Source organism: Papio anubis, chromosome 1, assembly GCF_008728515.1.
Source record: "Papio anubis isolate 15944 chromosome 1, Panubis1.0, whole genome shotgun sequence".
Taxonomy (NCBI): domain Eukaryota; kingdom Metazoa; phylum Chordata; class Mammalia; order Primates; family Cercopithecidae; genus Papio; species Papio anubis.
In genome coordinates this window covers 97,606,463-97,620,100 of record NC_044976.1, presented here as the reverse complement: position 1 = coordinate 97,620,100, position 13,638 = coordinate 97,606,463, and the positions used below count along the sequence as shown (strand labels likewise).

Sequence of the window (13,638 nt, the reverse complement as noted above, 5' to 3'; positions counted from 1 at the left end):
ATAAGAATCTGAAGGACTCTTGTATGACAGAGGGGTGAGATTTGTTCTGGAGGATGTCTGAGATCACAATTAGGACAAAGCAAAGTGAGTGTAAGAAGATAAATAATGGCTAGAAAGAAGAAAAAACTCTGAAAATGAAATGGCTGCCTTAAGAGAGATAAAATTTCCTTTTACTATAGGAATTCCAGAATAGCTAAATAATTACTTGCCCATGATACTTTGGAGAGAATTCAAGCATTCAGGTAAGGATAGAAGTATTTAATAATAATAATATACTAACACTAATAATGACTACCATTTAATGATCATCAGTATGTGTCAAGTCCTGTGCTGATGGTTTATATAAATCCCACAAAATACTTCTATGCTCTACAAATACAATTTCAGTACTCACAGCAATTTTTAAACACGACCCTCATTAAAATGGTAAGAACTGCTAATACTCAGTATTCCTTCTCCCCTTCTTCCTTTTAATAATTGAATCCCCTAATTTTAGCTATATTCATGACTGCCCAGCTACAATCTATGTTTCCCAGCTTCCCTTGCAGTTAGGTGTAACCATGAGACCAAGTTTAGACAAATGGAATGTGAGCAGAAGGAATAAGTTCAACCTCTGATTTATCTCTTTGAAGACTCTTGCCCTGGACATTCTCTACCCTTTCTCACCAAATGAAAAAGGTATGACTGGAGCAACCTCGGAAATCCCTTTGTAAGATGATCAATCTATCCTGCTAACCTGGGTCCCTGGATGAGCTTATGGAACAGATTTCACCCAGCCTAGATGGTTCTGAGAAAGAAGTGAACTACTTTCTCCTCTCAGCCATTAAATTATTCTAATTTCTTTTCTATAGTGACTTAGCTGATATCCTATTACAATGCATATTCCCATTTTACAGTTAAGAAAACTGAACTTCCAACTGGTTAAGTAATTTGCAAAAGTCCAGATCATTGATAAACAGCTGAGAAAAAATATACAATGTAACGTTTTGAGACACATACCTATGTAAGAAAATGTGTTTAAAAGCTGAATAATCTGTACAAAATTAGATCTTGTTTAACTTACTAAATAAAGATTAAAAACAGTAGAATTTAGCCCAGGGATAATGGTTCATGCTTGTAATGCCAGTGCTTTGGGAGGCTAAGGGGGAAAGATCCCTTAAGGTCAGGAATTCGAGACCACCCTGGGCTGTAACAATAGCGAGACTCCATTTCTACAAAAAAAAAAATTAAAAATAAAAATTAGCCAGGTGTGGTGGCATGTGCCTGTAGTCCTAGAGACTCAGGAGACTAAGATAGGATAACTGCTTGAGCCCAGGAGTTCAAGGCTGCAGTGAGCTATGATCACACCACTGTACTCCAGCCTGGGCAACAGATGGAGACCCCATCTCTGACCCCATCTCTAAAAAATAAGGGTTGTGAAATATAGGAAAAGATCTTAGACATATTTTGAATAATATGGTCAGGGTAACTATTACAACCTTTTCATTTTGTATATGTCTGAAATTAACTTCAGTAGTAATCACTGCCTTCTACCTTTTAACATTTATTTGCATGAATGTTCTTTGGTAGCTTTCTAGCATTGCCAAATATTCATATATATCATTACATCATTATATCTATTAAATTATTTAAAAGGTTCTTGTCAATGTTATGCTAGTTCATTTTTATTTATAGGGAGCTTTGAAATATTTGATAGTAAAAGCAAAAATATTCTATTCATGTATAAATTGTTAGAGATGAGTATTCGTTAATATATGTATTCATGTACATATTAGGTTAAGTGGCATGTTTCTTTTATTAATTTTTTGGTTCATAACAAATTTATGCGCTCTGTTTTCACTCCGGTAGGTAGGAAATAAAAATGGTTTGAATCTGATTCGGTTCTCCCCTTACTCGTTATAGTACATTGGCACCACACCCTGCTGAGCTCCAGCTTTACTCTCCCATCTTTGTATTCCTGTTCCCAGGCAGGATGCTGTCTGCACAGTGCAAGTTCTGCCCCCTGCACTCACAGAGCATGGGATGATCACAAGGCCAGGTGCTGAGAATACATCTCAGGCATGCCTTTGGAACCGTGCTGCTGAGAGGACATGTATTTGTGTTCATCAGGCAGAAAGGGAGGAAAGCTACCATTTAAGGGAAGCCTATAATAGCTTTCTGTTTTTGTGTGTGATAAGGAACATTTGGGATAAATACACAGCAGGTCTTCGAATGACATCATTTCATTCAATATCATTTCTTTCTAACACCGATGAGAAAAAACAAACACACACACACACACACACACACACACTCTAGCTAGGGCTGCTGTCTGGAGTTTGCACATTCTCCCCATGTCTGCTTGGCTTTTCTACCCTGTTTTCCTCCCACCTCCCAAAGACTACCTATTAGGTGAAGTAGCATGCTTAAATGGTCCCAGTGTGGGTGAATGTGATGTGTGTGTGTTAGTGCACCTGCTGTGGGATGGCATCCTGTCCAGGGCTGGTTACTGCCTTAGCCCTGAGCTGCTATGCTAGGTTCTGGCCACATGCTACCCTGAACCAAAATAATTGGGCAGATAATTATCATGCTTGTTTCTATTAATCTTTCTTAAATGTATGTATGTATAATCACATTTATTCCAGTGTTTTATATTAGAACCATTTTGGTCTTTATTTAGAAGTTTGGTGATGTCTTTGTGACCAGAAATATGCCATAGAAACTTAATTCCTGCTTATATCAATTAGCCTATGGTCAAATTGGCTTCATTATACTTTATTCTACTTAAACTTGGTTTCCAAGAGCCTGTGAACATCACTAAGCGAGTACTCACCTTATTGCATTAATCATGGCTCATATTGGTAAACAAGTAAATGCAAAATTCTTCCCAGTACTTTGATCTTAATAATTGATAATTGGAGAGTGGCATTAGACCTTAAAGCTGGCCCTCTGAAAAACATAAGGGAGCCTGGTGTGAAAGTTTGGTCTGCAAGCATGACCAAGAGTTTTAGCATTATTATGCCAAGCTGTCATTTTCTGGTTGTCACTTTTGTATGGAGAAGGCAAAGGGTTTCGTTTAGAAATTATGTACTTATATAACCTTTTATGTTCAAAGTACATGTTTGACAAACTATAAGCTGCAGTGTAATTATAGCATACCAGCATTCTTTATTTTTAAGCCAGCAATTTATCCCTTAATTATAGGGAGTTTTTCATATAGCTAATTACCATAGTTTATGAGGAAAAGTCCTGATTTTTCTGAAAGCCAAGTATATCTGAACATTCATTACATTTGGTTTGTGAAAATAATTAATCATCTGTGGAAACTGGCCCATTATATCCCAACGTCCACTAAATATTCAGGTTACTAATAACTTTTGTATGACTCTTTGTCGTATTAAATCATGAAAAGCTTAAATATATATGAGTAGTTAATTATTAAATCAACGGGATCCAGTACATTGTAGTGTAGTGCTTTTGCTCTTAGGTTCTGGAGGCAAACTAGCTGAGAATTTTGGATAATTTTGAACTTAGGCAACTCACTTAAATGCTTGGTGATTCAGTTTTCTCTTTCATAAATTGATCATTATATGAGTTCAATAAGTTAATGGTAAAGCACTTAAACCGTGTCTGGTACCAGTGAAACCCTTAATAATCATAACTATAACTATTATTATTATTTAAAAGCTAAAATGGATGAGGTAAATCAAGACATGGGAAGTTTTCCAATATATATTGGAAAGTTTTTTTAAAAAAAGACTTTATATGTATATTAAATGTATATATAATAAAATCACTTATGCAAAATACCATCTATTTATCTTTAGTAGTATAGAAAGGGACATGTGGATGAGAGAGAGAGAAAAAGAAAGAAAGAAAGAAAAGGAAGGAAGGAAGGAAGGAAGGAAGGAAGGAAGGAAGGAAAGAGAGAAACAGACACCAGTCAGAGCAATGCTTAAACTGAAGGAGTCAACTGAGGTTAGTGGACCATGACCTTATCCACATTTCTGACCTTTCTTTCCTTCCTTCCTCCTTCCTTCCTTCCTTCCTTCCTTCCTTCCTTCCTTCCTTCCTTCCTTCCTTCCTTCCTCCCTCCCTCCCTCCCTCCTTTCCTTCCCTCCTCCCTTCCTTCTTTCCTTCTTTCTTTTCTTCCTTCTTTTCCTTCTTCCTAAAATGAAATACTATACTATTCATGAATAAGTTTAAGACTGAAAGTCATTATCTTTTTAAAAATTATTCAATTATTTAAGGTGCTCTCTGAGGAGGTTCCAGTGCTTCCTCATTGGATTGACTGCTGATATGTTCAGATAGACAAAAGGCCCTCAGAAAAACTCCCCCAGGGTAATTTAAAACCCTGTACTTCCTTAGGGCTCACATGACCTTTCTGAAAGTGTTTGGTTTAGTTTTCTCCGCCAAATTGTGTATGGAAATCTTGGGGGTATCTCTCATACCTTCATACCCAGGGTTCAGCTTTCTGTGGCACCTGCAGCCATCCCTATTTTAGGTACCAGTAGCCCTGGGGCCCTTCATGTGAGCCGTGTGCAGATACTTGTCATTTACAGGATCTACAAACCCCCCATCCACCCAAGGACCCAGGGAGCCAAATATCCTCATGGGCCACACCACCCCTTTCTCTCAAATTCATGCTTTGCTGGCTCTGGTCTTCAATGGCCCACATATCTCAAACAAAACAAAAGCTTCGGTGTTGCTGGCTTCAGGATATCTCCAAGACACAAAGACTCTATTAATTATTCTTAGGAGTGCAAGAAACAAATGTCTGACTCTAGGAACTAGAGATGGAGACGTTTACATTTCATTACCTTTACACTCCTATATTATCAAAAATAATGTAGGAATTAATATCTTAATAGCTGTGTCACCAAGAGTGAAAACTAGATAAAGTAAAATTCTTTTGGCATTTTGACTAGATATGGTACAAATAAACCCAGTTTTAGGAAATCCCACAAAGGACAATGCCATTTTTTCTTTGCTCTTTAAGAAATACAGTGCTGTATGAGTAGCTAAAAGTCTATGCGGCCCCAATAATATCCCAAAATTCCAAAGAGTGGGAATGAGAGCGAGGAGCAATCTCTAACAGAGTAAGGAGTTCGTTTCATTTGGAGAACATCTCAACACCTTGGATCAACACCATGTTGAGACAGAATTAGCAAATAAGCAAATGCCCAAAGAAAGCTCTGAGACAAGAAGCTGTCCTCAGATTAGGCTTCTCACTATTAGGGGTTCATGCCAGATGAAGGAAAGCTTTTATGAACTGGATGGGTACCTCACACATGGATGAGGAGTTCCCTTTGTCCAGAACCAAAACCTGCCTGCAAGGATTGCACATACTCCTCGAATAGAAGTTCGACTGAACTGATCGGTAGTCTTCCTGGTTTCAACAAACATAATGAATGAAATTGTATAGAGACAAAGTGACCTTCCTGAAAATGCTCATGGTCTTAGCTTCTTCTCACAGTCCTCTCAGACTGATGATATAAAACTACATCCTCCAGCTTTTCTGCTCATGATCTAAGTAGAGGATTCCCTAGCAATTCATGGTTATCATTAAGAGATAACTGATGACTCCTTTCCCACTCATTTTAGGAAAATGAACTGAGCTAAATCTGTCCTATTTCAAGCATGAATAATCAGGACAAGAACTTAAATCCTTTCAAATGACACAGAAGAGAGAGAAAGAGATATTTTAATAGAGCATGGGGTTTTTGGGGGGGTTTTGTTTGTTTGTTTCTAAGAAACGAACAAACAAACAAACCTGCTCTCTGAAGAGGTTCCAGTGCTTCCTCATTGGATTGACTGCTGATATGTTCAGATAGACAAAAGGCCCTCAGAAAAACTCCCCCAGGGTAATTTAAAACACTGTACTTCCTTAGGGCTCGCACGACCTTTCTGAAAGTATTTGGTTTATTTTTCTCTGCCGAATTGTGCATTTGGCACAATTTTTTTTAAAGAAACAAACAAAAGATTACAAGAAATTTGGCTGGGCGCCGTGGCTCACACCTGTAATCCCAGTACTTTGGGAGGCCAAGGCGGGTGGATCACCTGAGGTCAGGAGTTCGAGACCAGCCTGGCCAACATGGTGAAACCTCGCCTCTACTGAAAATATAAAAATTATCTGGGCCTGGTGGCACGTGCCTGTAGTCCCAGCTACTTGGGAAGCTGAGGCAGGAGAATCGCTTGAAACCGGGAGGCGGAGGTTACAGCGAACCAAGATCATGGCACTGCACTCCAGCCTGGGCAACAGAGTGAGACTTCATTTAAAAAAATATATATATATAAAACAATAAAAATAATTAAATTTATTGTAGATACCATCTTCTTCCCACAGTCAAGGAAATTAAAGAAAACTTGTGAAATGAATGTCAGATGAAAGATAGCTGACACAATCAGGAATGTAATATAAGAAAACAAATAATGTCATGGTGGGATTAAAACTATACTAGAAACCATAAAGAACAAAGTTCACACTGGAAAAAGTTGTTGTTTATATTATTTTATAATTTAAAAAATGAGAAATTGATATCTGAGAAAAGATCATAGATATGGAGGACATACCACAGAAACCTAACATGTGAATCATTGTCTGAAGAAGATGACAAGTGGGGCAATAGCAATATTTAGAAATACACTTTAAAGGAACTTTTCTTCCAAATAAATACTTGAATCTTTAAGCTGGAAGGGTTAAAAGGATAAAAAATAACTATTGAAATATGTATTGGAATTAGATGTTTCTCAGTGAAATTTTTGAATTTCAGTACTCAAGAAAGAACCTTGTAAGTTCTGTGATAGGTAGTAGTATTGTTCCCAGTTATTAGCTATTTCCTTCCTTAGGCAGAGTGTTCTTCCTACTCCAGTTACTTTGGACTTGGTCAATAACATGTGAATAGACCTGATATAAACTTCATTAATCTGAAACATGTAGAGCTATCATGAGTTTCTGCCAGTATTCTTGCCCCTGCCTTTTTGCAGGAAAAGATCATTTTCCAGACAAGTACTGCTGCCTCAGCCTGGGCTGTAAAATGGAAAGACAGGAGAAGCCAGCCTGCCTCCAACCTGTGGCCTAGAGCAGATTAAGAACCTGGCCAACAACATGTAGTATGAGGATGAAATAAGTATTATTGTTGGAAGTCACTGAGCCTTTGGGGTTGTTATACTATATATACACACATATATATATATTTTATATATACAGTATATATATACAATATATATACACACACTAGGTAATACTATATACCGTGTGTGTGTGTGTGTATATATATATTATATATACACACACTGTATATAGCCACACACTGTATATAGCCACACACTGTGTATATACTAGGTATATAGCATTACCTAGTGAAAACTAATACAACCACAAAAACAGAAAGAGTTGTTGACCTATCCAAGGCTGACAGCATGCTGGTCTCAGACTTGTGTCTGCATAACATTAGATGCAACATCTATCCTACTCTATCTTTTCTAGATGTAGTAATGTCTTCAGAATTTTCAAGGAATTAGTTCATGACGTAATCCTATTTCTACCCAAAAGGTCATTTAAGTATTAAAACAACCATAAAATATCAGCTCTACAAGAATTCAGGAATTAAACTACTCACAAAAAGGTACAGAAAAATGTTTAGCAATTAACTGAGTAATACACCAGTAACTAGAGATCAAATTAGGATATGAATGAATTGGCAGAAGGAATAGAAACCATTTCAATATAAAACTAGTAAAATTAAAACTAATTAGTAAAATAAAGTAACAAACTGTACAAAACTATAAAATTTAAGTAGAAGATATATAAGAAAAGAAAATTAAGATGACAAAATGAGATGAATTCTAGATAATACCAGCAAAAATGTAAAAATATAAAATTCTCCAGATTTCATAAAGGTGGGACTCATTATCAGTGCTTCATTCTTGGCATTGGTAACTAGAAAAAATGTTCAAGCATTTTAAAAAATAAGTTACCAAGAGTAGTTTAAAATGATTTACAAAAGGCCAATTACAAAGTATAAAATATAAACAACACACATGTCAAAAAGTTGATGTCTATAATATAGAAAACAGCCTGATTGGTCAAGTTCATGAATAGGCAAATCATTAGAGAGCAAATACAATTAGGAAATAAATACATGGAAAAGTGTTCTGTGTGACCTTGGATGAAGGTGATGAAGGATGTTTTATACAACATTAAGAAGTTGATGTTTATGCTGTAAGCAACTGGGTACCTTCCAAAAAGGACTTCCTTAAAGTCCTTCCAAAAAGGACTTTAAGGAAGGAAAGGGCTTGTTCAGAGAGGAGAATAAGAGAGCAATATGAAACAACAAAAGAATCTGAAAGGCTATCGTAAGAATCCAGTTGAATGCTGCAGATGATGCTTACTAGATCTCAGTAAAACCAAGCCATGTTATGCCATCATGACTGGCCAGATGTCATTTGGCAAAGTCTGCTGTAAGGTGCTGATTTAGAGGACTTATCTCACCTCATGATTTACAGTAGAAAAGGGCTTCCAGCCAGAGTGTCACTAAGAAAACCATCCCTCTCCCCTACCCATAGTGTATGCTGATCCTCCATCTATGGCCTTTCCCTGTTCTTTCTTCACAGCTTCCTATCCTTTATAATTAACGGGTAAGGTGTGCACTGGCATTCCTTCCAGACAATCCTCATAGGACAGACTGCAGTCACCCCAGCAGCAAAGCACTGAGCTCCGTAGTCCTCTCTCTCCTGCCTGTGCTTATTCTCACTCCAAGGACCAATGCTGAGTCTATGAGACTGGCAGAGGTCAGCACAGGGAGATAATGTATGAATTATGCATTTTAACTGATGCCATATAGAAAATCTAGAAAAAAAGGCTTTATCTGGTAAAGGAACAAAAATACTTAAAAATAAATACAAGGATGAATAGGATTTGACAGAAAATGGGATATTTCCAGTAGATCTAAGGGAAATTAATATCCATATAGTTTTATTAAGGCAGGTACGACAGACCACAATAACCACTCCTGGCTAATTTGAAAATGCTTTTTGAGAAAATGATTTTTTCCATCTAAACTCAGGCACTATTTTTTCTTAGGTTGATGTGCTCTTAATCAATTGAACCAAAGGGAATTCTCTCTTGCCAAAAAGAAAGGGAAAGTCATGATAGAAATAGTTTATAAGATTCAGTTTTATACCTAGGATAAGGGGCTTTTCACCAACCTACACTACCCCATGAAGCTCATCATGTAAAAGCACACGCCTCTTAACAGAAACATCAGCTGAATGACAGTGATAAGAAGTGATAATAGCTCCAAAAATTTAGAAATATTATAATGAGTATATACTATTACAGATGAAAATTGCCATGTTTAATTCCCATGGCAACTGCAAAAAAAAAAATTACATCGATAGGAATGTTCTGAAAGAGCTCCCGGTGACCCAAGGAATTGAACTTTACATGGATTGACTCTTTTGCAGATTTTATAAGATGACAGTGGTCATGGTGAAACGTGAAGTGGAATTGAGTCAGAGTGATGGGCGGACAGAGAGCTTGGATTTTGGAGCTAGGTTTGAAGCCTGGTGCAGCTGCATAATATTGAAGTGGAGTTAGACAAATCACTCCTCTCCTTATCTGAAGAATTGATCCAATGTTGGTTTCCCTGTAGGATAATTGTTCGAATTAACACATCACAGATAAACTTCTTGGCACATAGGTGCTTCACACAAGTTAGTTCCCTCCTGCAACAATAATTTCTTTAATGAGATTTTTTTTTTTTAATTTCACACTAGGATACTCCTATACGAAGACTTCATGGATTTAAAAGTTTATACGAATTGTCTATTTCATACGTTGCACATATGCAGGAAATATTGTAGTATAGAATGTTGCATATATTAGTGTCATAGCAATAGCAAAACAATCCTGTGGTTTCTTGCCAAGACAAATATGATTATACATTACTGCGTTTCCTGTGATAAATTCCTTTGAGGTTTCAGAATGCTGTGCGTGAGTAACTCTGGCAATCTATTTAAGATTCAGTTGATTTTCTATAATGCAAATCTTTGTTTTACAGAGCTGCTGAACTGTAATATAAATGTTATATAGGACCTTGTCAAAACAATCTTATTAGTGATTAGATATTGGAATAGTTAGTGGAATTAAATATATTCATATGTAGGCATTTTTCTTTAAGCTTTGAGCATTTATGAAAAATATTTGAAGTAAATCAATATTTACATGCTATAATGTGTTCTCATTTGTAAAATTTAATTTTGTTTAAAAAAAGGAAATTGAAAGTGGAAGCTTAAAAATTTCCAACAGGCATCAACATTTTAGGTTAAAAATACTAGCATATTCTGTTATTATTTTGCCATATGTCATTTTCCTATTTATACTCCAGTGTACTCAGTATCTATTTTTCTATACTATTTATGAATTATTATGTACTACATGAAGAATAAAAGACAGCTTTTCCCCTCAGTTATCTAACAGGCCTTCTATAAAAGCATCTTTTATTAAATTACTTTGGAATATAGACTAGAAACTTTCTCATCTGATTTATGTGAATAAATATAGAATTGATGACTGTATCTTTAAATTATATGATTCATTCAGTCATTAATTAAGGAGAGAATAATCAATGACAGATTTAAAAATCATTTCCAATGCACACATAATTAGTTACACATGGATGGGAACCTGATCCCAGTGGTTCATCTCCCTCTTTTTTCAGGTCTGTTTCCTTATTGGGGACCATCCTGGAGACACTATGGAGGGTCTTCAAAATCAATCAGAGAATCACAGTTCTGTGAAAACATTTTGTTGAAAAAATATAAAATTGTATTTGACTAAAACTAGGTAAATAAGCAATGACTCAATTCACAGTTTTATGAAACAAGACGTTTATTTTTCATAGTTTTGATTAAAGAAGCAATTAGTAAATAATTTGTAGGTATTTATGATCTGAAAATCTGAATAAGCCAAACAAAAAATGAATAGGAAGTATCTATAGGGGTATCACAATAATCAGAGGAAACATTTTCTTAAAATAACCTTCAAGACCCAATGAACGTGTGTGTGGGTTTGTGTTGAATACAGAATTTCCCTGTATATTTTATTGCTTTTATTCACATAACAATGCATCATAGACATATAATTTCAGATCAATAAATATAACAGTCATATCAGGAATAATATTAAAAGCTAATCTTCAATTATAGCTTAATATGTGCTTGGAATTATGCAGAGAACTTCACATATAAAATATGTGAAGTCATTTGAGTGTGTCTTATTTCCATTTTACGGAGAAAGCGACATAGGTTAAGTAATACACCCAAGGTCACACAACTGGTCTGTGTTCTGAAACAAGAATAGGAATCCTTACTTTCCATTTTCACAGAAATATGTTCCATATTTTTCACTTCAGAGCTCCAAATCATAATCACTGTGCTGCATAACAACATTGTGTTTTTAAAAGTTATAATCCATATATAAACCATTACATTTGTTAGACATAGATAATTGCTTCCACTTCCAATTTCCCACAATTATAAGTAATACTAAGGTAAATGTTCCTTAAATATATATTTTTCTAAGCTCAATTAATAATTTAAGATAAATTCATAGACATAGAAATGCTGAAACAGAGTATGAACACTTTTAAGGCTTTTGGTTGAATTCATATCCGTATGTTCTCACAACAGTGGAGAATATTGTTCTTCATAATCTTTACAATCTTATAGGCCAAAAATAATAACGTTCTCGTTTCAATTTATATTTTCGAATATTTTTCAATAAACTTATTTTGTATTTTTCTTTTGTACTGAAACAACCAGATGTTAAAACAATAATTCAATAACTGACAAACCAAATTTTAGACATGTCTTGGCCTTTAGACTTCATGTTATGGCTGGTGGTCCTAATTTTTTTAATTGGGATTTATTAAAGCATAATTTGCATCCTGTAACATCCTTTCTTGGCATATAGTTTTATGAGTTTTGATGAATGCCTACTTTCATGAAATTATCACCATAATCAAGTTAGATAACATTTCTGTGACTCCCAAATGTTTCTGCCTTCCCCTTTGTAGTCATCCCTCCTTCAATCTCCAACTTTGAGAAACCACTGATTTGTTTTGGTTCTTCGTGTTTTGCCATTCTCAGGATATTATATAAGTGGACTCATGCATTTTGAGTTTTTGAGTCTGACTTATTTGTTACATGCATCTGTAGTCTGTGTTTTTCCCATTTAATTGCTGACTAGTATCCTGTTGTGTAGCTGCACCACAGTTTGTTTATCCATTTACCAATTGAAGGTTGGGTTATTTCCATTTTTGGCAATTATGAGTAAAGCTGATATAAACATTCACATACAGTTTTTTGTGAATACATATATTTTATTTCTTTTAGATAAATACCTAGCAGTGAGAATGCCAGGTTGTATGGTAAGCATATATTTACCTTTATAAAACATTTTTCAAGTTATCTGTGTCATTTCTAATGGCCCTTATGATTTTGAATGGTTCTGAAATGAATCTAGTTGTAGCTCATTCAGATTTTTATCAACTGGTGCCTTTTTGTGAAAATAAGCAAGTTTTTAAATGAGGAATTTTAATCAACTCCTGGTTCTACAAGAATTTATCATGCACTTGGTCCATTATCCACATCCTCCGATTCTCCTCTGTCAAGTACTGTTAGGATGCTTATTTAGTAAATCTAAAGCATTTTAAAAAGTTAAAGGAAAATGAAATAACTAAGAAGCCAATTTTATAGGTTAAAGTATTAGTATATGAAACAAGGCATGGATACAATTTACTGTTGAGTTACCTTATCATTATAATCAGATTTGTAATATATGAAATGTAACAAATATCAAATACGGAGCACTATGGTATGTCTCGTGGGGACAGAGAGAATTTTGTAATCATATACAGAAGATGATGATGACTATACCGGAGGAACACTTAAAGGGAGACCTTTAGCAGTGCTTGAAGCAATGCAGCAATGCTTGAAACATCATCTTAGGGGAGAGCTGCAGGACCATGAGCCAAGTGAGGGTGAAAGAGAAGAACGTTCCGGGTGGATAATCCAGTTCATGCAACGGTTTTGTTTAGCAGGCAAGATAAGGGCACAAGGGCAAGAAACTTGAGGATGCTGTTAAAGATTGATCATATGATCAACCATGGGGTCCAGAAGGAGTGAAAAAGAAGCAGAATTCATAAGGAGCATGATAGACTGGATCAGATGGATAAATTAGTAGTCAGGAAGTTTCCTCATGGCCAAAGAAACCTTGTTGTGTGAGGGAGGTAAGACAGGAGGTAAGTTGGGATTTTACATTTCAAACATGATTACTGATTGAGAATATAGCTATGGATATGGGATAGAAGTGTGGTAGAGAGGAAGGTTATTATAGTTGAGGAAGTTAACAAACTTAGAAGACAAATACCATGAACACATTAGTATTAATAGACTTCCATGAAATTTCATGTCAATACATTTGGGAAACATTGAGTTAAAGTGAAACAAACAATTAGCTGGGTGTGGTGGTGTGCACCTGTAATCCCAGCTACTTGGGAAGCTGAGGCAGGAGAATCGCTTGAACCCAGGAGGCAGAGTTTGCAGTGATCTGAGATATTGCCACCGCACTACAGCCTGGGTGACAGAGCAAGA

General features: G+C 35.7%; 1 protein-coding gene across 5 annotated transcripts in view; it reads left to right on the top strand.

Annotated features, from left to right (window-relative positions):
• Positions 1–13,638, top strand: part of PLPPR5 (phospholipid phosphatase related 5) — a 119,358-nt gene that overhangs the window by 96,002 nt on the left and 9,718 nt on the right. For 2 of the 5 annotated variants that reach the window (XM_009213547.4, XM_009213542.4), the window contains exon 6: positions 180–242. The exons of the other annotated variants lie outside the window; for them this stretch is intronic. In XM_009213547.4, coding sequence (XP_009211811.1) covers positions 180–197 — 18 coding nt within the window. In that variant the 3' untranslated portion in view covers positions 198–242. The remainder of the gene's footprint in view (positions 1–179; positions 243–13,638) is intronic. 5 annotated transcript variants of the gene reach the window in all.